This window comes from Castanea sativa, chromosome 11 (assembly GCF_040712315.1).
Source record: "Castanea sativa cultivar Marrone di Chiusa Pesio chromosome 11, ASM4071231v1".
Lineage (NCBI taxonomy): Eukaryota > Viridiplantae > Streptophyta > Magnoliopsida > Fagales > Fagaceae > Castanea > Castanea sativa.
This window is the reverse complement of record NC_134023.1, coordinates 49,687,886-49,714,926: the sequence shown is the minus strand read 5'-3', so window position 1 is coordinate 49,714,926 and position 27,041 is coordinate 49,687,886. Positions and strand designations below refer to the sequence as shown.

At 33.8% G+C, this 27,041-nt stretch overlaps 1 protein-coding gene and 1 pseudogene across 1 annotated transcript; both read left to right on the top strand.

The window, feature by feature from the left end:
- The first annotated feature begins 462 nt into the window (after positions 1-462).
- LOC142616648 (zinc finger BED domain-containing protein RICESLEEPER 2-like) lies at positions 463-3,122 on the top strand (annotated as a pseudogene).
- Positions 3,123-8,415: 5,293 nt separating this feature from the next.
- Positions 8,416-9,915, top strand: LOC142616647 (UPF0481 protein At3g47200-like). Its single transcript, XM_075789456.1, has one exon. It carries the CDS (start codon positions 8,416-8,418, stop codon positions 9,913-9,915), a length of 1,500 nt encoding a protein of 499 aa, XP_075645571.1.
- Positions 9,916-27,041: the final 17,126 nt, after the last annotated feature.

Below are 27,041 nucleotides of genomic sequence, written 5' to 3'. Positions count from 1 at the left end.
TTTTAATGTTAGTTACTTGTGAATGATTTTGATTAGTCTGTTGAGATTCATAGCCGAAACTGTAGTTTTGGGACTAAAATTTTGTTGTTGTTGTATGTTGTTGTTATATGATAAGTCTATATGTGGCTCATTGTATGAAATTTTATTTTGTAATAGATGTTTAGTGAAAGGGGATGTTAAATTTGTTTGCACAGTTTGTGAAATTGAATCTCTCTTCAATGTATAAGCAACTGTGTTGGATTTTTATATGTTAGTTCTATATGTGGGCTCATTGTATGAATTTTTATTGTGTAAATTGTAATAGTGAATACTTTTGGGTTTGGAATTTTCATGTTGGGTTTTGGTAATTTTGAATTTTGTGGTTAAACAGTTTGTTGAATTAGAAATATGGGGTATGTGGGTTTTGGGTAATTCATGTCACATGATTTTGTGTTTGTTGTGAATGCAGAGCCTAAAACGGAGATGGAAAACACAAACAAATCTAGTTCTTCCTCGCCGAGCGGCTCTCCCTTGAGAAAAAAATCTAGTTCTTCCTCGCCAAATGGCTCTCCCTTGAGAATCGAACGTTTTCCCTCGCCAGTTATGCGGCCTTCTTCATCATTTTCACGTTCACCCTCACCATTGTCGCCTGGCAGCTCACCCTCAGGATCACCATCACCTTTATGCCCATTAAACAACGAGTAAGCGTTTGGAATTTGTAGTTAATCATGTTTAATTCATAAATTTTATGAATTTGTGCGTATTAATCAATGAGTATGTCATATAATAAATTTAAGTATATTTGTTGTGATTCTAATTCCTAAACTTTTGAACCAATTAGGAGTCCAAAATCCCCAACGGTGGACTTAGGAGAAGACTTAGAGTTAGAGGAACAAGAAGGGGGAGAGGGAGAGGGAGAGGGAGAGCGAGAACGAGAGCCTACAAATGAGGACTTGGAGTTGGATACAACTAGAAAAAGAAAGACTACCTCAGATGTTTGGGATCATTTTACAAGGAAGAAAGTTGATGGAAAAATTAAAGCCCAATGTCATCATTGTAGCAAACTTTACTTGGGTGATTCTAACCAAGGTACAACCCATTTACGTAATCATTTAGCAAGATGTCCACGGTTGAAGTTTAAAGATATAAGAGATATGCGACAACAAGTGTTAATTAAACAACAAAATAAGGTGGATGGAACTATGAGTTTAAATGCTTATCAATTTGATCAAGGCAAAGTGAGGAATAATCTTGCTCGTATGGTCATCCTACATGAATACCCCCTTTCAATAGTTGACCACATTGGGTTTAGAGAATTTGTGGTTTCTCTTCAACCATTGTTTAAACTTGTCACAAGAAATACTTTGAAGAGTGACATTCTTAAAATCTATGATAATGAGAGAGAGAAAGCTTTGAAGATGACGGACAAGAATGGAAGTAGGATGGCAATTACAACTGATATGTGGACTTCAAGTAACAAAAAGAGAGGGTTTATGGTCATTACCGCTCATTTTATTGATCATACTTGAACGTTGCAAAGCCGGGTTTTAAGGTAATTTTTTTATTTATAAATTGAATGTTAAAGACTTTACATTTAGAATGTTTATTGAGTTATGTTATAATTATTCCTATTATTTTTTTAGGTTTGTTTATGTTCCTTCTCCACACACAAAAGATGTCCTTGCTGATGTCCTTGTTGATTGCTTTTTAGAGTGGAATATTAATAGGAAGTTGTCCACAATAACCGTTGATAATTGTAGTACTAATGATGCTATGATAAGACTTCTCTTGAATAAGCTTGATACTAGTTCTCTCATGTTGGGTGGGTCTATGTTGCATATGAGATGTGCTGCACATATTTTGAATTTAATTGTTCAAGATGGGTTGTCTCTTATTGGTGATGGTATTGAAAGGATTCGTGATAATGTGATTTATTGGACTGGATCACGAAAAAGGAGGCAAAAATTTGAAGAAAATGCACGTCAATTGCGTGTTCAATGCACCAAAGAGTTAGTCTTAGATTGTAAAACTCGTTGGAATTCAACTTACTTAATGCTTTCTACTGCATTAATTTATAAAGATGTTTTTCCTCGTTTGGCTAAACGTGAAACATCTTATTCTTCTTTGCCATATGATCATGATTGGGAGTTAGCCAAAGATATTTGTGGGAAGTTGGAGTTGTTTCATAGTGTGACTGAGTTTTTTTCAGGTCGTAAGTACCCCACAACTAATATGTATTTTACTTTGGTGTGTGAGTTGAAAATTGCATTGAATGAATGGAGTTTGTCTTCAAATGAGATGATAGCTACAATGCCAGAAAGCATTCTTGCTAAATTTAATTCTTATTGGGCTAATGTTAGTGTTGTTATGGCTGTTGCTGCTATCTTAGATCCAAGATATAAGATGAAGTTATTGGAGTTTTATTATCCTAACATTTATGGTGATAATTCAAATTTGGAGATTGAAAAAATAAAGAATCTTTGTTATGATTTGCTTGATGAGTATGGAGATCTAGATGAGTCCCCTGCAAATAACGAAGGAAGTTCTCATATACCTGCAAGTAGTGCTTCAAGCCCTGCGGCTCAAATGAAGTTTAGGTTGAGTGGGTCAATGTCATGTTTTGATTTGTTTGTGAACAATAGTTCAAAGAAACATGGGAGTGCTAGAATGGAATTTGATTATTTCATTGATGAGGGAGTGTTGAAGAGAAGTGAAGATTTTGATATTTTGGGATGGTGGAAAAGTAATGGTCTCAAGTATCCTACTTTACAAAGGATTGCAAGAGATATTTTAGCCATTCCTGTCACAACTGTTGCTTCAGAATCTGCCTTTAGCACTAGTGGGAGGCTTTTAAGTCCACACCGTAGTAGGCTACATCCCAAGACTATAGAGGCAATGATGTGTGCTCAAAATTGGTTATGGAGTTAAATCAACGGTTAGTAATTGTCTAATTTTTATTTATAAAATCAAAATTGTATTTTTATATTTGCTTGTTACAAATTGATGAAATTTATTCCATTTTTTAATTCATTGTTATTGTAGGTTCTTCAACTATGTCTGGTGATTGTGATCTTCAAACAATTCTTGATGATGGGGAGCCTAATGAAGAGGATGGGAGTTGTGTCACAGTTGTAGATGATTAAACATTTTGTAATAATTTAGTAGCCCTTTTAATTTCTTAAACTTGTTAGATTAATTTGGTGGTTTGTAATTATTCTAAACCATTTGTAATTTCTTAGTCTTTTTAATTTGTTGATTTGTGGAGGATAAGACATTTTGTAATTTCTTAGACTTGTGAGATTTATTTTGTAGCTTTTTAAGTAATTTATTGCCATATAAGATGATTTTGGGTGCCATATAATGATATAAATGGAGGTAAATGATTTGGCTACCATATAACAGGGAAAATTTTGGCATTTGGGGCATGTTAAATGACTTGAATGGGCTTGAATTTAGGGAAAAAAATTTAATGGGCTTCAATTTTTTTTTTGGTTGGCCCAAATTTGGGCCCAATAAGTTAAACGGGGCCCGGCGGGGCGGGTCTGGGCCCCGAGAAAAAAACCTGATTATTATTCGGGCCGAGTCTGGGTTTTGGGTCTTGCCCCGCAGGTCGAGTCCAGGTATGCAAAAACCCGGGCCGAACCCGACCCGTTGCCATTCCTAATACTGGTCCCCTATCGTGCACTGTTGCCCGACGTGACTAAACATTATTGCGGCTGATTAGGAGAAAAAAGGAGATTAGCGTTTCGGACTGGGACAGTCTGGACAGGCCACACCTACTATATATAAGAGTGCAAGCGGAAGAGATGAGGGCACATAATCAACAAAAAGAGACAGACTACAAATGAGTGTGACGGTATTTTAGAGGAGGTATCTCAAGAAATACAAGCATTCTTTCCAGTGAAGTTTGCAGGTCTACAAGAAATACCTTCTCATCCCAGTACTACTATATATTCTTTTGGAAAAGATTTATCGGGAGAAAAACCACATTTTCTATATATTTTTGTTAAATGTGAATTTTAAAAATTTAATCATTGAATTGCGTATTTTTATTATATTCTTTATATTTGTAAAATTTCAACAAGAACAAAATAAAAAATCAATAACTATATCATCAATAAAATATTTAAATTTCAAAAATAAGTTATTAATCAAATAGTAAATGACATTCGATTTGAACAAAATTTGACATGCGTGTTAAGAAAATAAAGTAAATGCAATCAAACGGTTAGGTTTTTAAAAGTTATATCTAATAAAAAAATTTATAAGGAGTTTAAAGGGTTTTTATCCAAACTAATTTAGAGAAAAATATTATCATATTCTTTTTTGGAAAATTTGTTGTGTTGGGAATTGGGATAGAGGGAAGGGGATGGGATGTAGGGATTTTTAAATTAACCTTTTATATATATATATATATATATATATATATATATATATATATATTTCCTTAAATAAATGGGGAAGAGATTTGGAGCCAAACCCTTTATTTTTAATCTCAAAAATTGGGGAAGAGTAGAGGTTACACTTATATTAAATATATATATATATATATATATATATATATATATTAAATTGTCAATTTTACACTTATAATTGAACATATATAAAAGAGTCATATATATTATATACTTCTTTTATCATTTTCTTTCTTTCCCATTTTATTTTATTTTTGAGAAACAAGCACGCACACACACACAAAGGAAAATGAATGAAATTCTAACACAAAGGTATAACATAAAAAAGAGGCAAATTTGTCCCATTTTAATTTTTAAAACATCTAAATAAAGGAGGTAGATATTTATTCTCCTACCCTCTAATAATTAATTCCTAAAACATCCAAATAGGGGAAAAGATAATCATTCATCTCCCCTCTTCTCTCATCTTCTCTACTTTTTTATCGCTCTAGAGTCCAAACTTTCAAACACACTATTAATTAATAAAAAGATATTTTAAATGAGTAATTACTTGGCATTTTGGACACAATATTCCTCAACAATAACAGGTTTTATAAGAGATATTCTAATACGATCTACGTACAACTTATGAAAGAGAAGAAGAAATTGGTAGGTAGTGGAGAAAAAGGAGATGAAATTCAAATAAAAGAAATGGGGCAACACACATTCCATATTATTATGAATATAGAATAATAGTTTTATTGAAGTAAGAGAAGTACTGCTATGTTACAACATTATTAATGAACATATAAATATTATCTCGACTGGTAAAAAAAAAAAAAACATGCACCATGGCCGTATATGAAAAACATAAGTGGATACTTTTTCTTTTATTTACATTTTTTATATAGATATAATAGAATTTAATTTATAGTGTTTGCTCCTTGATAATTGTGTTTTTTTTTATTGGGAAAAACAACAATTGGTTTTTAATATAGGCGGTGTTCGAATTTTAGATCTCTTATTTGACGACAAGAATTTTACTAGTTAAGCTTATTTGAACCCCACTAGATGCTTTTTCTTTAAATATTCATAAACAATTTGAATTCATGTTAAGAAACAACCAAATTTATATTAATTTCTTTAGCAAACAAACAAACATTTAACCTAATTTCAAGTTTGATTATTGGTCAAGCTATGCTTATAAATAATAATGTATTTATGAATAAGTTAGTAAGCATGAAGCTTCATTTTAATTATATATATATATATATATATATATATATATATATATATATATATATGTATACACACACACAAGACAATCAATTTTTTTTTTCTTTATTTTTTCCCCTTCTATACAAAATTTCTTTTATGGGTTTGTATTATGGATTTTACTACCAAAAAAAAGCAAAGGATGAGGTATTGCTATTGCCGACCTTTAAATTTTACAATACTAATACAATTATTACGTACATACAAATAGCTGGTGCATGTGCCTGTGTTTTCCCTCTTTGGTGGTGAGTCAGAATAAGGACTACCAAAGGTCAATCATGAGATTTATGAGAATCTAGGTTTGAAATTTCTAACTAACATTTTGAGGCCATCTCAAAGGATCATTCCTGTAATTACCTGGTATAGTGGTGTAGGGAGAGGACCCACACCCCACCCCACTCCACTTTTTTTAAAATATATTTTATTATGTCTAATTTTCCTTAATGGCCCCTCATATTTTTAAAATTTTGTACAAATATTAATTTGAAGTACAATATATCTTTTTTATTTTAATATTTATTATTTTACGGTTTTTACCTTATATAACTCATTAATTCTCTATATTTTTTTAAAAGCAAAGTCCTTTTCATTTTGTATTTAAATAAATATTGAGGATACAAGAATGCATTGATTTTTTTTTTTTTAATTTTCCACTAAAAGAAACGATACTATGATTTTTACAATTAAAATTTTAGGATAGGTCATATTTTTTCATCCATAAAAAAAGTAAAATATTTTTTATATTTAATTTAGTATTATTATTATAATTATTATTGTGGGAGAAATGAATCATAGACCTATGGTACACCCTTCCTTAGGCCAAGTGCTTATAAGGCAAGGGTGGGAGGCGTCTCTCCCCGATGTGGGATTGAACAAATTTGTGAGGGTAGCATCGGCTCCTCGGTCCATTCCCAAAGTGAACAATACCTGATTGGGGAAAGATTCATTCCTCCAACAATTATTATTATTATTATTATTATTATTATTATTATTTAATTTATTCAACACAAAATTATTTAAAATATTCAAAATATTAAATTATAATTAATTTAAAGGATAACTACACAACTTAGTGAAAAAGAAAAATTCTCTTAAATTGTATAAAATTGACTTGATCAAATTTTTATATATACATAAAAATAATATATATATATATATATGTGTGTGTGTGTGTGTGTGTGTGTGTGTACGTATGTATGTATGTATGTATATATACACACACTCAATCATGTAATAGACACATTTTAAGTATAATTGGTATGTGTGGGTATAAATTATAGATATATTTTGCTTGGCCCTGCTGGAAAACATTGTTGGCTTCGCCGCTAACCTAGTATATGTGAGACAAGGAATTACACTCTTTTGAGAGAATAGTGAGGTGCTTAAATCTCAAAGGGCTCTAAAAGAAGGGAGGAAAAAAAAAAGGCAGTAGGGGGTTGATCATTCACAAAAACACCTACCTCTTAATATTACTTTGGATTTATTATCCCTCTTCCTTTTTCTTTTCTTTTCGTCTCTTATCTCCTCTTGTGTAAAGCTTTCTAGGTTTTGCTTATTTGGTCAGATTTCCTTATTCCCTCTTTAAACTCTTTTTTCCCCTTTTTCGAACACCTTTTTTGGATTATTGAGAACCATTTGAGTTAAAAAGATGATTAAGATTTATTTTGTCTAATGGTATTGAAATTAATTATTCACAAAACCTACCTTTATTACATCTTTATGAAGTATTTTAGGTCATTGCTCAAAAATCCGTGGGTTTCTTTGTTCTTTTACCTTTCTTAGTTTCTTCCTTTCTCTCTCACATCATAAGCTTTCGGTGTTATGTCCTATTTTATTTAAGAAATCCTTTCTCACACGGACACAGTTTAATTACAAACCTGATTGGAGGAGAGATGACATCCACCTTTTATATATATATATATATATACAAGATAGAAATTCTACTCTAACTTAAATTAAGTGTATATGTGTATGAAATTTTCTTTAGGAGACTTGAACCTCGGCCCTTACTTCCCACACCTCACAAGCACTTATACTGAATATGCGGTAGTGGCATCCACCTAAATTAAACAAGTGTCTTGTCATGTGAATCTCACATGATGACCTTAAGTCATTTAATGGACCCATTATGGTATGTTATGAGAGGCTTGGTTGAGTGGGTCTTAGCTAGATATGTGTGGCAGTTGATTATTTGACTAGCAATTGGTGGCTAATTAGGTACGGGAGTAATCGGATTTTGTGTGGGTGATTCTGGTCATGGGTTTAGGTTGAGTTATTGAGCTCAGTTGACACAAACTTGGGTCAAATTGGATGTAGTCGATGGCTTTTAAAAATGATATAGATTCAGTGATGTGGTGACACTATGGAGGTGAAAGGGAGTGGGGATAGGGAATGGCAAAGAGAGACAAGGGCTTGGGGGTGCCGATGGAGTGAGAGAAAGCGGTTGAGGCGAGAGAGAGAGAGAGAGAGAGAGAGGGACGGGAGAGTAATGACTTAAGTTTTGAATGGGTTCGTTAAATGACTTAAGAAGGTGGGTGAGACGGCATGTCCTCCGACTTGGTTAATTGGTAATTAAACGTGTTCTTGTTACCATTTTGTTCATTTGCTTTTTCTTTTTTTCCTTCTGTGCGTATTAATGCATTAATATATCTGCAACAAGTTTTTGCCTATTGAGAGGTGAGACTTACCCCTGCTAGTTACTGTTGTTTTTGCGGCTAGAAAAAAAGAGCCCGACAGGTGAATGCAGAAGGAATTACTATTCCCGAAAATGGAGCCTGACAAGTTGTCTGAAGAGCAAGAGTTGAATTTGAGCATTCGAGTCCTAGCCCTGGAAGAAATGGAACCTGAGAAGCGGCCCGAGTGTTGCATCTACAAGGTTCCCCAGAAACTCCGTGAGGTAAAACAAGAAGCCTACACTCCAAAGCTAATTTCAATAGGCCCTTATCATTACGGCCAAGAAAATTTGAAGAAGATGGAAGATTTGAAAGTGAGGTATTTCAATGAAGCCGTTAAACGGACTAAGAAGAACCATGATGATTTTACAAGATGCATCCGAAAAATCGAATACAAGAAGATCCTTCATTGTTATGCAGAGGTCAATGACATGAACGAGAAAGATTTCATGCGAATGATCCTTTTGGATTCTATTTTTATCATTGAACAGTTGTGGAGGACTAATGAAAACCCGCCAATGAGCCCACCAGCAATGACTACCATTTCTCGAAAGTGTGAGTGGAAATTGGATGCATGTGTAATAACTTGCCAAAAAGAAACAAAAGAAGACGACCCAGAAAAGAAAAGCCCAAAAGAAGACAACCATAAAAAGGAAAACCCATTGCGAAGCTATAATATTATGCAGGACTTGATATTACTTGAGAATCAGGTTCCATTTTTTGTTCTGGAGGAATTATACGATTTTGCCTACAGTGGCCTTTTTATGTACCAGCAAAATGAGGATAATTCCTTTCTTAAGCTTGTCCATGCATGCTTTTTCCATTTTTGGGAAAGTTCCGGTTTAGTTCGCTATTCTGATTACGTGAAGATATTCTCTGGTAAGAAGAAGAAAGTCAAACATTTAACTGATTTCCTAAGATATTTTCTCCTTCCACAGAATCTAAAATGTGGAAGAAGTTTTGAACGTGTACCTTGTGCAACCAAGCTGTCTGAGGCAGGAGTGGAATTCAAAGTCAGCAAATCCGAGAATGGAGGCTTACTTGACATTCAATTTCGAAAGAGTGCCTTATTGGAAATTTGTCCATTTTTAAATATGTCATGGCTCTTGAGTTGCTTTCCTTGCTTCAAATGCTTGGAGATCATGCAACCTGTCTTGGAACTCAAATCCTTTGTAGTAAGGGATGCAACTGAATCCGTTATTCGAAACCTTATGGCCTTAGAGCAGTGTCATTATCCATGGGAAGCTTACGTATGTAATTATATTGTATTGTTGGATCATCTTATCAACACTGAAGCAGATGTGGATCTACTTGTTGAGAAAAACATTATCGTTAACTGGCTAGGCAACAATAAGGCAGTGGCAATTCTGATCAACCACCTTTGCCAACAAATTGTAGAAGGTAATCATTCCTGTTACTTTGACCTCAGTGAAAAGATTAAAGATCACTATAGCAGCCGTTGGAGCAAACTCATGGCATCCTTTACAAATCTATATTTCAAAGATTTTTGGAGAGGGACAGCAACTGTTGTTGGAATCATGGTCCTGTTTTTCGCTTTCTGGAATTTCCTTAGGCCTTTTGTCTTTCACACTTGAACATCTATGTGCTTCAGTGTTTGTTGGAGACTTGGTGCTTTGCTTCTGCTTATTTAGATGCATTCTGAACTTTGTAATAATGCTTTGCTTCTAGCTTTGCAAATGTTTTGTTGTAAGTTTGTGTTGTTTCCACATCTATAAACTGGTGTGGTGAGCCTGTATTTTAGCAAATAAAGCTATATGCTATGTTAATGAATCTTGTGGCATGCATCTACGCTAATATCATTAAATCTTCTTGTTTTGCTCCAAAAATCTTTTATTTCACATGTAAAAATTTCTTTTGCTGAATTTTTTTCCCCTTAGAATTTTATATATAGCCACTTTAACTGTTGGGCAGTTTGGTTCACAAAAATATTGCAACCATTACAACATTACACAAATGTGACGTACGGTTCGTTTATATACGTACATCTGACCTTACGTAATTAATGTGACTAGCTCTTGAGATGATGATAATCTTATATACAATGTAATAATGTATTTTTATCAAAAAGAACAAATGTCAATGCTATAACTTGTAATTACAAAACTATGTTGGGATAAAATGACAAAAATGTCGGGTGCCGACGCCCATATTAGGGGTGTGTAAAAAACCGACGAACCAAAAAAACTGCTTCAAACCAACTAAACCGATGCAAAATTTTTGGTTTGGTTTTGATTCAGTTCGGTTTTGGTTTTTTATATAATAAAACCGAAAATTTTGGCTCGGTTGTCGGTGGCAAATTTTAATGCACCAAACTGAACCGATATATATTTTATATAAGGATATATATGTAACATTAAGTCACGTTGGAGTTTGTAGCTTGGTGGTATTCTGTGGCTTTAATGACTAAGCATTCCTTGGTTTGAGCCCTCCCTCACGCCTCCATCTCCTTCATCACCCTCACGCCTTTGCTGCCGCCTCTACATGCTAGCCTTCACACGCCGGCCTCCCCACGCGGCTTGATCTTTTCATTCTCACGGTGACCTTCTCTAGTCTCTTTTTAATTTCTTGATAACCCTCTCTCTTTTTTGTATTTTAGGTTTTGTTTAATACTGAATCAATGTTATTTTTTGTGAATCTAATGTTGAGCTGTTATTTTCTTATTGAAAAAATGTGATGTTGAGTTGTTTTTTTCTTTTTGTGACTGTGAATCTGTGATGTTGACTAAAACCAAACACCGACTGAAACCGAAATCGACAATGTTTCAACTATTTTGGTCTGTTTCGGTTGACAACTTTAGAATCCAAAAATTTCGATTTCAATTGGCCAGTTAAAAAAAAACTGACCGAAACCGAACTGAAACACCCCTAACCCATATGTCCAGCCCACTCTTTTGCTTAGCTCATTAAATGAGCTTGCTGGACAAGAGTACTAGGAAGTTAGCAAATTGAAGTGACCTTGCTCGAGAAGTTTGCCAAAAAGAGGATTTGAAGTCATCTTTGTTATGTACAAAAGTCAAGGTAAGTTGCTTGCATTTATGATGATTTGATGTGAAGAGTGTGGAAGGAAGAAAAAAAAAAGGTGAAGAAATAAAAGGAAAGGGCATTCAGCCATTTTAAGAAAGAGAAAGAGAGAGGAGAAGTCTCACTTAGTGAGAATGAGGACAGTGCACTCCTGGAGAACCGTGTGAGCGAGAGTAAGCTATAGAAAAGAGAAAAAATATAGAGAGTACGAGAAAATTGTGAGAGATTTACAGTGAAGAAGAGAACAAGAGTGAAAATGAAAAAAAGAGTATTTTTTTGTTGTTGTTCAAGTTGTATTTTTAAGTGTTGTAATCTCTATTTAATATAATGAAATTATTCTCGTGATTTTTTCTTTCAAGGAAAAAGAGTTTTCACATAAATTTTTATTTTCTTGTGTGGTTGTGCTTTCACTATACTTGCTGAAATTTATTCTCATTTATATAGAATTTTTCCCAACAAAATATGAACTCAAAACATGGAAAAATGACCAAATAGCTTTGAAACTGAAACCTTCAATAAGACCAAATTACGTCCAATATCTCTAAACTAACCAATAATAAAAACACCCTAAAAAAAAACCAATAATAAAATATGTAAATATCTTTAAAATGACAAAAAAAAATCCTAAAATCTCTAAAGTGACCAAAATACCCTATTAACTCCAAAATCACCTAAAAAGCCATCGAGACCTCCAAAAGAACCAAATTATCCCTAAAAATTTAAAATGACTGAATATCTTTATATCTCTCAAAAATTATATTAAAAATGAAAACTTCAAAAAATAACAAAAACTATAAAATAGCATCTAAACTCTCCAAAATGACTAAATAAAATACCCCTAAAACCTCCAAAAATGCCACTATGAATCTAAAAAATAACTAAAATACCCTCTAAACCCCCAAAATTACCAAGAATAGCATCGAAACCTCCAAAATTACAAAATACATAAGAAACCAACCCCCAAAAAAATGACCAAAATACCCCTAAAGTATTAAAAAAAAATGATCAAAATATGCTCAAAACCTCCAAATTGACCAAAATATCTCTAAAACATCGAAAATGACCAAAATACCTACTAAAACCTCCAAAACTCCTAAAATACCTCTAGTAACTCTGAAATATAGAAAATACCTTAAATTTTCTAAAATGTTGTATGAAGAAAAAATTAATAATATAGTATCACTATATAGATATGTCAAGTTTGGTTGGATTTGAGGTATTTTTCAACTCAACCAATTTAGGTTGATTTGATTGTCGCGTTGAGGCGATTTTGTCATGTGTGACAAAAAATGGACTCTCATTGAAACATTTAAGTATGGTTTTCAGATCCTGACCGTTTAATGAACTGTAAATTAAAGAAAGAGATTCAAGGTGTGAGGACAAAAGGTCCAGGGCATGTTCTTGGGCCTTGGGCCTGATCCAAGAGTACTTACTTGTTTGAGGACGGTTTAATGGTAATAATGATATCAAACTTAAAGACCCACGAGCAAACTGATGCAAAAGAGGCTAGTGAAAGTAGTCTGAGGAGGGGTATCTCCTCGGCTAAGTGAAGTGAAGGTCAGATGGTACACCATATTGATTAGAATGATATTCTAGAAGATTTTGTAGATGAAGATATGTTTAATAAGGGCACAGAGAGGAAAAACGGATGAAAAATATCTTAGAGAAAACTTCTACCATCGCATTGAATGCTCTGTACCTAAATCTCTAGCCGCATTAATGAGAAAGTGACCTCTGAATAGTGATGATTAGCCTTACAGCTATTATCTAAAGATTTCAGAAATGGGCTAATGGGACAAGTATCTAGATCGGTGATCTGATCCATACGTAGAAGAAGGGGAGAATGAGGAGGATGATATAAAAGGAAAAGAAAGGCATTCAGGAGGGGGATTGGAGAAAAAAGATAGAAAACACTGTAGACACCATCATCCATAATTGTAATCTATCTTTGAAAGAGGGAAAGATAATACAAATCATCATCGGCTTGTGTTCGAGGGTAAATTCTATTACATAAACAGTTCATTGTGTGTGACGTTGCAATCTAGCCCATCATTTTTGTTATCCAACATCACTAAAACCTAGATTTCAAGCTCACTTTCTACAAAATTTCATTGTATTAGGCTTTTTGGGCCTATCGTCTTCTTACTGTTGGGTTTAGGTGCAAATTGTGACCTTACACAAGGTTTTTTAGGTCAAACTGAGGTCGAACAGTAATGACATCATAATTAATTTAATAATTTAAATAAATGTATTAAATTAGTATAAATAGAAAAATTAAATAAAATGATCCCACTAAATATAGAAATCTATCTTTGAAATGTATTATTTCATATTATAACTTTCACAAGACAAATAAAAAATATTAAATCCTAAACATACATAGATATAATCTTTCTTTATTTATTTATATGTTGATTAGTTAAACTTGTGATAGAAATAATAATAGTAATATTATAATAATATAGGAATTATAAGGACACTTACATTAAATAAAATAAAAAATTTAAATTACTTAGTAATTTTAAATTAAAATAATTATTGAATAATTATTATATACTTAATTGTATTTGCTACCTTAACAAAAAAAAAAGAAAAGAAAGTAGTTCAGACTATTTTATAATAGAGATTAAATTAAAAAAGAATGGGGTGTAAACTTTTTGATTTGCACCCGTTAATAAAAAATGCCACATCAGACTTTTACTTAAACTCATTATAAAATCAATACATCTTAATATACCTAATAACATCTATTAAAAAAAAAAAAACCCTACTTCACGTTTCTCTGTCTCTGTCGCTGAGCTTCACTTCAATTACCTTCCCACTGACATTGAGCTTCACCTCGATTGACAGAAGAACAATTTTAGTTTGTTGCCTCAGTCCCACAAGATGGAATGGATTGATTAAAAAACAATTTTGATTGTTACTCTTTTCTTTTTGACTTTGTTGTTTTCTGAAATGAATTCTCTTTCTCTTTGGATATAAATCAAAGAAAAGAATAAAAATTAAGAAAGTGTGGTTCACGTCTATGAGACTGCAGGTGGATTTGATGAGTTTGCATATTTCTCTCTGGCATTAAAATTGAAGAAAAATATTGATATTTTCGACTATCTAGATGACACAGGAATCAAGCCATTGTCCAAAACATTGTATAGAAGCAGTGAGATCAGTGAAATAGGTTTTTTTTTTTTTTTTTTGAGATGATATTAGGTGTATTAGAATGTATCGATTTGACAATAAGTTTAAGTAAAATTCTGATATGACATATCCTTATTAGTAGGTGTAAACTTTTTAGTTTACACCCTGTTCTTATTGAATTTAATCTCTTAATAATATTTTTCACAATTATGACGTGACCTACGATTTTTCCTCCACATTTCACACTTTGCTACATTATAATTGTAATAAAAAAATTGTGAAATATTTAATAACACTAGATTTTCTTGTTAAAAAAATGGTAAATATTAATTAAAAGTACTTACAATATTTTATTTGTTACATATCAATCTATCAATATAAGTCACCTCATGGGCTCAAAGTTGCAAAATTCTTATGGCTGAAACATTTTGCCATCTTTAGTTCAAAAATCAAAAGTTTTCTTTCTTCCCAATGCAGGTCACGTGAAGGAGCTTTGGAAACATAAAAAAAAGAATACAAAACAAACAGAGAGAAGGGGAGAAACCACAGCATTGGAGATGAAGAGAAGAAAGATAAGAGGGAAAAAAAGAAGTAAGAAGAAGAAATAGAAGCAGAAGACGAGGATGAAGGTCGTGACTGGCAATCTGTGCTGGGTTGCTAGCTTGTTGCTTCAACTTCGCATAGCACCTACTTTGTTATCTTCTTCTTTTCAGTTTTTTTTCCCTCACAAATCTTTTGGTTCTAGATTTAAAAAAAGTCCAAAGTGCATACCGGCAGAATCTTTAATTTCAACCGGTATTTGCTAAAAAAAAGAACCATGAGAACCGTTCACGGTTATTAAGAACCTTGCGGTTCAACCGTGGTTCACACGAGTCCATGCTTTTCTTGCATAGAGAGGTTCTTATGGCTAAAAGAATCGCAAAGAAGAGGGGTTTACGCCTAATCGAGTCGGACCGTACGGTCCAGTCGGGATTTCAAAACCATGCATAAGCACATTATTCTATAGGAGATTACAAATTTATACAATTTAATATGAAAATTTTACCAATCTAATCATGACCCAAGTTTTAAAAGAAAATTACAACCCAACCCATCAACTTACAAAAAACCAACCTATGGTATCTAAAAAGGTCAAGTTTGTTAGGTTAGTGGGTTGAATACGCAATCCTAGAGTAAATAAATCTATTAAGCATTAGGTCCCAAACATAAAAAGAAAGAAATTATAACCCAATTAGAAATTTATATAAGTTGTCAGCTCAATGTTTGGAAGGTTGTTTCTTTTACAAAGTATAAATGATGTCATTATTGTACCTTATGGGGTGAAAGCCCGATAAGAGCACATAGTTGAAAGCCCAATAAAAAGACAGATCGCCGCGCAGGTAGAAAGCCCAAGTTAAGCCCATACAAAGAATGCGTAAAGAAAGAATGTGCCACAATTTTGGATAGCTGTGGGAAGAGCAATAGAGCAGAGTTGGGGTGGGACATATCTTTCCGGCATCCACGAGTTTCGCTTCTCTCTCTCTCTCTGGGATTTTTAGTCTTTTCATAAAGAACTCAAGGCTATCTTTTCTTTCTTTTTATTTTTTTTTTATTTTTTTTTATTTATTTTTTTTTTTTTTTTTTTTTTATGAACCAGAAATTTTATTAAGAGAGAAAACAAACTACACAAGCATACAAGCCCCACCCTGAATAATAGAAACAAAAGAAGGGGAGTTGTTACCAATATTAAAAGAACAAAAAAAATTACAAGCTAAAGACCACTTTGCTAGAGAATGAGAAGCCACATTGCACAACCTAGGCACCCAACAAATAGAAACCTTAGGAGAAGACAAATAGATTTGATTCAAGAAGGGGGGGGGGGGGGGGGGAGGGGCAGATTCCAAATTAGAAAGAAGATTGGAACAAACTTAGGAGTCTGATTCAATGATAATTGCCTCAAACTCCAAGTTAGCTGCTAAGGATAGAGCCTATTTAATAGCTTCGGCTTCTGCCTGAAGAGGGAATATGGTATTCACTCTCTTAGAACAAGCAAAAATCAGCACTCCTCTCCAGTCTCTGGCAACAAATGGAATGAAAGAATAGCGAGGACCCACAACAGCATCAACTTTCATCTTAATTAATTGAAGAAATGAAGAGAGAGGTCCACTGCTGTGAAGGAGCCAAGGTGGCCTGGCTTGAGACTAGGGACAAATGTTATTTTAATTTTTATTCTATACTAGACTTAGTCTACACAATTTTTGGTGCATGAAATTTGTAATTTTAAGTCTATACTAGACTTTAATTTATTTAATTTACTTTTGAGTTTAAGCTTAGCTTATTAGGATTGTTGTTTCGTACCAGTAAAATGGTCAAAAAAATTAACGTATCGTCACATATATTAAATTTAGTTTTTAATTTTACAAGCAACTTACTAAATTCTTCATTGAACCTACCAATCTGGATGCTGGAATTAACCTTGAGGTGCATTTTTTCTCTATCTTTTTTTCCGTATATTTGGTTGTCTGGAAGTAACATCTTTAGCTCAGCTCTATCCAAAATGATTAATATTCAAGTCTTCTATGCTTGATATAGCATTTGAAGACACACAAAACTGTCACCAAGAGTAAAGTCATTGAATAAAATGGTAGCCATATTACAACTTATGTAGGATAAAGCTAGGTTTAATGTCCAATTTTATTTTATTTTTAAATGAATTGAGTAAAAATTTCATTGATCAACAAACATGTAAAGAGAGCAACAATTGCTGCAGCCAAGAGCAGCTAACAAGAATTAATGAAACACCGAAATATGGATTTTCAAAAATTGGGAAAGAGTCCTATTGATCCAACGACTTCGAAAGAATTGAATGAGGAGCCGTATGAGGTAAAAATTATTAATTAATTTTCATAATTCATACAAGACTTGGTTGAACAAGTGGTATCAAAGTTTGGTTGATTTAGTGGATGATTAAGTGTGATTTTTTTTTTTTTAAGAATAAAGTGTGAATTAAGATGAATGAGACTTCTAGAACCATTATATAATTGGTTTGTCCTAGTGGAATCTCGGAGAGGATTATGTTCCATACAAGTTTGCAATCCAGGCATACATGATTAGTATAATAAATTAAGTTATGGAAGTGATTTATATCACTTCATATATCCACATTCCAGTAGAAAGTAAAATAATAATAAAATAGAATAGTTTTTGGGATTGGAAGAGGTGGTGAAGTGGTTGATAGCTCTAGTCTTCTTCTTCTTTCTTTCTTTTCTTCTTTTTTTTTTTTTTTTTTTCAGTAAAAGTTTGATTTGATTGTGGTAGAACTATACCAAAAAGAGGGGGGAAAAGTGATTTAAGGAGGAGATTATTGGAAATTGCCTTAAATATCTCTTGTGACTTGGAAAGTTAATTGGGTATTTTAAATATCTATTGTGACTTGGAAAGTTAATTGGAATACAAATTCTCTATACCATTTTTTGTGTAGAACAATAATTTGATTTTTTTTTTTTTTGTGTAGAAGAAAATGCTATTTTTTTTGGAGTGGGATGTAAATCAATTAGTTTCCAAATAAGTAATGTATTTCTTGTCTACAATGGAATTGGAATTGAATTATTATAAATAGACCATACTTTAATAATGCTCTGTTTGTTTCAATGTAAAATATTTTCAAGAAATATTTTCCAATTTTATAGTGTTTGTTTTGCAGTAAAATATTTGGTCAAAAGTAAAATATTTTCAATCAACCAAATCAACTTAGGCAAATTTATGTAAAATATTTTACACATAAAATTTTGGGAAAACATTTTACACTTGCTCAATCCTTCACACCCCGATACTTATCACTCCTGCACTTTCGCGCTAAATCTCTCCCTCTCGTATATTTATCTAAAAAAATCCAGCCACCCTCTTAGATTTCTCTCCAAAAAACCCAGCCACCTTCGGTCCCCTCTCTCGCCAATCTCCGACTCCAAGGTCCAAGGCACCACTAGCCAGCTCCAGCTTCCGCCGGTGCCATCCATTGCCGGCAAAACCAGGTACTTTTCTACATTAGATTTCTCCTTTTCTTGTCGTTCTTCATCTCTAACCCTTCTTTGGTTTTTCTTAGGTTCGATCTGTTGTTTTATTATTATTATTATTATTATTGTTGTTGTTGTTGTTGTTGTTGTTGTTGTTGTTGTTGTTGTTGTTATTATTATTATTATTATTATTATTATTATCAATGGAATAATGTTATATTTTGGATTCATTAGTATTATGATAATGTTATATTTTGTCCAGATATATTTTTGCAGATTTTGCTGTATTGGTTGAGAAATATTCTGTAGGTTCTTTCATTTTGTAATAGGCTAAGGACAAGATACTCTCCTTGGATTACTTGAACTATCAAGTTGAAATATTGACGGCTGATTCTAAGCTTTCATTTAACAATTGGGTGATTGTTCTAGTTACTGGTATTTTAACTGGAAATGAGTGAATGAACTTGTAGGAATGCTTCCATCATCCTCTACCATATAATGGTTGGGTCTTGGGAGCATCATATGATTGATAATAACAAAGATTCAAGACCACTGGAGTTTTGGGTCTGGGTGTTGATCTTTTGGGTGTGAGACAGGTAATAGTGTTTGACATGCCCAATTCCATTAAAGAGTACATCCATCAGATTAGGAGGGCATCCAGATTGGGAGATGAGGGTACAAAAATTGTGTTTTTGAATGAGGAAAACAAGAATATGTTTCCAAAGCTGATTGGAATTTTAAAATCCTCTGGAGCAGTTATACCTTGGGAGCTTGTTAATTCACGGTATGCAGTTGGTTCTTTCTCTGTTGGCAAGGGCTAGAAAAAGAGAAAGCATGGTCGCTGATGTCTCAAATGCTTTATAGAATTTTTGGCTTCAATTCAGTACTTTGAACATGTTCCATGACCCAAATGAACATTTTGCTACTAGAAGAAGGCAAAATGATGTTTTGCTCTGCTGAACCCCCTGTGTAGCTGCATTAGTCATGATTATTACAACAAGTGAACTCATTAGATATCTGCACGGAGCCAGAAACTAAGGGTGCCAACTGTGGTCTTGAATCTTTGTTGTTATCAATGATTCATCTAGTACATTCTTTAACACATGTTCATATATTGATGTTTTGAAAAAGGGTTGTAATTAGAGTACAAAGCTCCGACGTTTGGAAGAGGACCAAGAGGTGGGTCAGTTATAGACATCTTGGCTCACCTGCTGTTACATTTGGTTTTAATTTTATAATGAAAACGTTTTGCTCTCTTTTTCACACGCTCGCACACACAGCTGGTTCAGGAATAGACATATTATCTCACCTGCTGATACATTTAGTTTTAATTTTAATGCGAAACTATTTTGCTCTTGCGGTCACACATGGATATTTACTTTTATAGACTCTTTGTGAGATCATGGTGATGAACTGATGATGATAAACACGTACATACCTAGATATGTAATTGAGTAGATGATCTGTGTATGAAGATAATACTAGATAGGTGCCTGTGTTTCTTATGTCTTGCTCTTTCTTTTATCGTAGACACCTGCGTTTTAAAATTCATAATTTTTGGAAAAATCATTTAGATATTGTACTTGTATTAGATTGTAAGGAATCTTATGGAATTGAAAATTTGTATTAGTTCTGCATCAAGAATTTGGTTTTACCTGGGTGTATATGTAGAACTGAGACCAGTTACCCGTGCATATATTATGGGTCTGTTTGGATAAAGCTTATTTTGCTAAAAACTGAAAACTGAAAACACTGTAACAAATAATTAAAAAACGCAAATGATAATTTTTTACTGTAGCTCAACTTTTTGTATTTAAGCGTTGCGTTTTTTACTGTTTTCTTTTTTTTTTTGTGCCTTCTCTCCTCACCCACTGTAGCTCAGCAAGCAAGACCCTGGTAGAGAATGCTTTTGGTGAGGGATAAGAATGGTGGTGACGGGTCAGATTCCCAAGAAGGACGACGATACGAATCGATTAGGGAGGTGAGGAGTGGATCGGAGTTGCGCAAATGGTTCAGGGGAAGATCGATTTCGCCATCGAGTGTTAATAGTTACCAACCAACCCAAGTAAAGATCTGCAACTCTCTCTCTCTCTCTCTCTCTAAGAGCGCGAGTGCAAAGCGTATGGCGGCTCTCTCACGCATCGCCTTCAGCTGAAAATAAAAAAACTACAGAGCTAGAAACCACTTTCTGTTCATCTGCTCCAAATTTTAGGTACTCTTTCTTTCTTTCTTTTTTTCTCCTCAACTTTCTAGGGTTCCAAACACGTCTTACCTGAGTCTACTCCTTTTTTTTTACTCCAATCGAGCTCGGATTTCTCAGATCCGTTCTTACATTAGGTTGAATTTCAATTCAATTTAACCTCTGTTTGGTTGCTGAGAAAATGCAGGGAAATAAACAATATTTCGGTTTCTCAATTTTAATTTTTTTCCTCTTCAATTTATTAACTGTGTCTAAGTGAGTTAGAAGTGAAAAAGAAAAAAAAAGTCCATGTTTTTATATTGATTTCTTAATTTCCCGAGCAATCAAACTGGGGATTATTGAATTCCTTGCACTTTCTGAATATTATTGTTATTATCTGAAGTATTACTAAGAAATTATTATTATTGTTGTTGTGGTTGTTGTTATAATATAAATTTGGTTTGAATTGGTGTAGGAAGTGGAAATGGCTAATCGAAAGGAGGATGAGAAAAATGAATGAATTATACGCGGTCTACTCAAACTTACTGAGAATCGTCGATGTATCAATTGCTACAAGCTTGGTATGCTACCCATTTCCCTTCTCCCCCATTATATTAACTAATTACTGAGATAGTTTTAATTGCCAAAACCTTACATTTGAGAGTTGCTTTGCTGTATTGCATTGTGAATTAATGGAATTGGACTGCGCGCGATCATTGATTGTTTTTTTATTAGTTTCTATTTGGCTTTGTTTAAAATGATGTGAAGTAAGCCAGTAAATAACTTGCCATGAACTAGTGAGAAATTGATTAGTAGTGGATGTCATTAACTGCGGTGATCAATTCATTGAAATCTATACTTGGTTTTGTCTGTTTCTTGTTAATATCATTGCTTAGGATATGTGGGCTTGACACGTGTGCAATAACCGTTTATAGGGAAATCAAGCAATGAAAGCTTTCATCAAAAACCGCATCTTTTAAGCATTATACTCGGATTGAGATAAACCTTTAGGATACCTCTAGAGATGTAATCAGTAATTAGAAAGACCTTACTGAAATCAAGGTATATTATCTGGATATCTGAAGAAGGATAAAATTGTTTTGAATCGATATATCAATCATGGCTTTCACTTATCAAAGAAAGAATTGATATGTTGATCATGGCTTTGATTAATCTCTAGATCAAAAAGTTCTTGGAATTCAGGTTATTTTGATTACGTATGTAGAGCAGACATAAGATGAAGTTGTTGTTTTAGTGTTTTCTTTTAGGATTTACTTTACCTGGAAAAAAATTAGATCCAACAGTCCAACCTCAAAATCATCCCATTAGTATGTTTAATGAAAGAACCACTATGGTAGACTCTCTAAGATTGTTACTTGTTTATAACAATTTTTGAGTTGGTGCTCACTTACATAAAGTATTGACGTTGTTACTAAGAAGTTCAAAGAGCATTTACACTCAAATTTTTCCTAAATGGAAAAGTAGATATGGTTTGTTTTACAAGTTCTACTTTATCTTTTGCTAAGCAGGGACCTCAATATGTTTGTACAAATTTCTGGACGTTTGTTTGCACCACCTGCAGTGGAATACAGTAAGTGTTGATGTTTCTTAAAATTTCCTTTTCTTTGTGTGTGTGTGTGTGTGTGTGTGTGTGAGTGTGAGAGAGAGAGAGAGAGAGAGAGGGCAAATAGTATTTCCTTTGATGTCATACCTGCAGTCTGTTGATTATGTGTAATTATTTTTCAGTCGGGAGTTCACACATCGAGTAAAATCAGTATCAATGGCGAAATTCACTTCACAAGAAGTTACTACCCTTTAAGAAGGGGGGAACAAGGTAGACATGCATGGATTTTTTTCAGAGATCTGCCAAGTTTTCTTTCCCTTTGTCTTTTTATCTTCTCAATTTTTCATGTTGCTTATCCATTAAATTGTGAAGTCAAATCCTTTAACCTTTCTGTTTGTTTTTGCAACAATTTTCTTGTATTTAATTCATTTTCTTTTTTACCGGTTTCTTATAGTGGAATCATCAATTAGCTGCAAGAGTAGCTGCATCCTTCGGAACTTGCATTGAAGTTAAGGTGTATGATGAGAAGTTAGCTCTATTGCTATCAAAACTTTGAAATCTTTCATTAAAAGTTGTACCACGTGATTTTTATTTTGTGAGGAATATTTCTTAAATATGAATGTTAGCATCCATAGGCATTGGAAATTAGAATATATATTTTCCTTGTGTTGTATATGTGTATCTAAAACACTTTGCCAGCAATTTCATACTTCCGATCTTGGGGTCTTTAAATCAAATTCAGAGTAGATATTCTTTTGTAAGACTATTTTTAATCTGCAAGTTCAACGTCGTTTACTATTGTAATCTTAAAATTCATTGAGTTAAAGGTAGATACTGTTGTAATCAAGGTATATACAAATGCATAAATTAAGTTTGTGAGCCATTAGCTCTGATTACCAAAATCACCATAATTTGAAAATGGTATATATATTCAAGTTTGTGAACCATCAGTTATGGTCTCCACAAAAAATTACCATAATGTTATATTGTCACAAACATATCGATGCTGTGATATTGTTACGAACCTCTCTCATCTCAGCTTCGTCCAACATTGAGATCACATTTGCCATGGCATCGTAATGACCTCCCTCACTACGTCCGTATGTGCCCCCTACAGAGTTGGAATGTTCACCGTCGTTGTTTTCATGTGCTCTAATGAAATTGTGAAGAACCATTGTAGCAACAATGATGCGACCTTGAGTGCGTAAGTGAAAGGGTGGCATACTTCTCAAAATTTTCCATTTATTCTTCCAAACTCCAAAAGTTTGTTTTATGACCGAACGAAGTGATGAATGGAGATAATTAAATTTCTCCACTGGACGATGCAGCTGTTCACCTCGGTTAAATTCGGGAATGTGGTACCTCTCCCCTTTATATGGTGCAAGGAAGCTTTGCTTCATAGGGTACCCTGAATCAACAAGATAGTGCTTCCTTGCAAAATTATACGTTAAGTGCATTAACATTTTCATTACATATACATACTTTAATACGGTCAATTATTCTGCATATTTACAAACCTGGCGGAGGTTTTGGGAAGTTGGCACTCTCATTATTGAGGCAACTTAAAAATATCCTTGTGTCATGCGCTGACCCTTCCCATCCAACATAAGCAAATGTGAATTTCATGTCAAAATCATATGCACACATGCAGTTTGTTGTGACGATCCATTTCCTGCCTCTATACGGGTGTTGCTCATCAACAGGTACGACCACTTCGACGTGGACCCCATCAATTGCACCAATACAACCTTAACCATTGCCACACAAAAAAAAACAATGTGAAAAGGTATACGCGGTATGACAATAAAAATAATTTGAATAAAATCAAGTCAAGATACGAAATTCACAAAGTACCTTGAAATGTGGCCAATATCGATCTGAATGCTGAATATGTTCTGGCACATTACGAAATGTACGATCAGCAGGCTTGATAATGTCTGGTGCCATAACGATGGCTAACAATGTAACTACCGTGGCCACGTGTCGATGCACTCTTTTACCCGAATGTTGAAATCTATCCTACACTACTCTGTTACCCAAGGCAGGACCAAGTACCACCAATGTCATTGCCACAGACTCTTCCACGCAAACTCTTTTGGTACCGTTATATCCATACTGAGTGCGCAATGTATTACACAATTGGAGAAATACATGGCTTGACATTCTAAAAATATTGCGACATTTCTGCTCATTTCCATTTAATATATACTGTACCCATTCATACCCCGTTTGTATATTTGTATGGATTGGTACTTTGGTCATATAGGTCTCCACGTAAGCTACACATGCACACCTAGCTATATATGCCGCGAGTACAATGTCGTCAGTCAGGTCGAAGTCTAAGTCATTTACTAAATCCATCCTTTTGGAAGATTTAGAAATGTGTTATTTGACCAATACACACATATTCACTAGTCAATTGGATATAAAGCAATGCCACAGTACAACGTGAATTAATACAGTGATTTTTATGTTATTTGAAAAAAAAAAATTCTTAAATCAATTGCATAAACTACACGTAAAATTCACTAGTGAAAAGCAAAAAAATGGATTATTGTTGCCACAGTAGAGTTTCTTATTATAAATTGCTACACGTAAACCTCACATATGATTTGGATTTTTTTTTTTTTTTTTATATAGCTTTTACCAAACTTTTACCAATATAAGCTTTTTTTATATATTTTTTTTGTTAATTTTTTTTATAGCTTTTACAATCGTTGGCCACTTTTTATTTTATTTTATTTTTATTTTTGTTATAGTTTTTACCCATATAAACTTTTACCAAATTTTTACCAATATAGGCCTTTTTTTTTTTTTTTTTAGCTTTTCAAGTGGAGAGAACCGTTGGTTGCTTTTTCTTTTTTCTTTTTTCTTTTGGTTATAGTTTTTACCAATATAAGCTTTTACCAATATAGGCTTTTTTTTTTTTTTTTTTTTTTTTTTTTAAAGCTTTTAAAGGGGAGAAAACCGTTGGCCACTTTTTTTTTTAATAGTTTTTTTTTTATAGAAGCTCTTACCAAACTTTTACCAATATAAGCTTTTTTTATAGATTTTTTTTTTCTGTTAATGTTTTTTGTTTATAGCTTTAACCAATATAAGCTTTTACCAAACTTTTTTTTTTAAAGAATCATAACAACAATGGCACATGAAAAATGTCATTCATTTTAAGGCCAATTTAATGATCACAGCCTATCATGGAATACTCAAGGAGTTCATATATTACTTCCTAGCAGAATGTAAACGATGAGCACATATCCAAATCAAGATGAAGACACTGACCAAGAGAGGCCAAAGTTTTTTAACAGTAATAAATTTTAAAGACATATTTGTGAACACATAAAAAATAAAAATAAACAAAAAAGAGTGCAATAGGTAAATTTTTGAAAATCCAATTACTACACAACACCACATTGAAGCAACCCTATTGAGACAATCCCCTTTCGTTCAGAGAAAATGAAATTGAGGGTTCCTTTGGAACTGCATCTCTAGCCACTTCAGCTGGATGTCCTTGTCATGAACAAGTGCTGTAAACATGCTCCTATTCACTATTGTTTCCATGAAGAAGAGGGTGCTAAACATAAAAAGACGATCACTCGATTGCACCCCAGGAAGACTCAACACCATGTCTAGAATTTCTTTAAACTCAGTAGTTGCTGTCTTTGCAACTGGTGGACGAGTACTTATAGTTCTACTTTCAACAATGACATTTGAGATACTCTTCAAAGAGTCAGACAACTCTTGCACAGCCGAACGCTTTTTTTTTGGTTTCTTGCAAATTCCCCTAGCAATGTGGACAAAGCTAAGCTTGCCTTTCCCCTTATCTATTGCCGGTCCTGCCCTCGACAATGATGGGTCTTCAACCTCCATTGGGTCAACATTCACAGGGGATTGACATTGGGGGTCAACAAACTCTTTGCTATCAACAGAGTCCCCGGACCCTTCGGTGCTTTCCTTTGGCATTGGACCACTAGTGCAGAATGCATGTTTCCTCATTGCAACTGTGCCTCCATACATGATGTCCATGGAGTTAAGATTCAGCATTCCTTTCTTTCTAAAGGTTCCTGCGATGGGACATGCCTACATGTAGACAACCAGTAATTAGAACACAATATAGTTGTAGGCAATGGAAGTGAACTCAAGGACATGTGAAGTGAACTCACCGCAATCTTTCGGGTCCACTAGTCATCAGTAGCATCAAGCTGCCCAGTTCCAGCGTCAATACCCAACCCACTCTCATGCTCAAAACAGTCCTTATACTTCCTCCAAATTCTCCTCAGATGATCCCATTTATTTTTGAACTGCTGGTGAGTTACCACTTTTCCCATTTCTGCCAACTGCTTAATCACTTCATCAACCCCTTCCTTTCTCAAATATCCCCCCTTCCTCTTGCCCTCTAGGACTTGAACTGCATAGAAATCACAAAATGCTTTTACTTCATTCGGTTCTTTCTAATCTTGTCTCACATCATCACCACCATCATTTGATTTCCCCTTACCCATTTTTGCTACAAGCTTGGTCTATACTCATTGAGGCATTTTAACAAACAAGCCGTGTGCATGATATGCAATTGGTTACACATGCCCACATGAAAAATAAAAAGTAAACTCACATAGCCACATACTACTGTCATGGCAAACACAAAAACTACACTCCAAAAATTGAACACAGCAACCACGCACACACACGTTGAACACAAAAAAACCCACAAATTCAAGCCTCAAGCCTCATGGAAAATAACCACAGTATGAGAAGAGAGAGAGAGCAACTTACCCGTGAATGCAGATGGCCACAGTGGCGGCAACGGCATCCT

Bases quoted from the DNA above. Each gene is read 5' to 3' on its own strand.
- LOC142616647 (XM_075789456.1), top strand. From the start codon at position 8,416: ATGGAGCCTGACAAGTTGTCTGAAGAGCAAGAGTTGAATTTGAGCATT.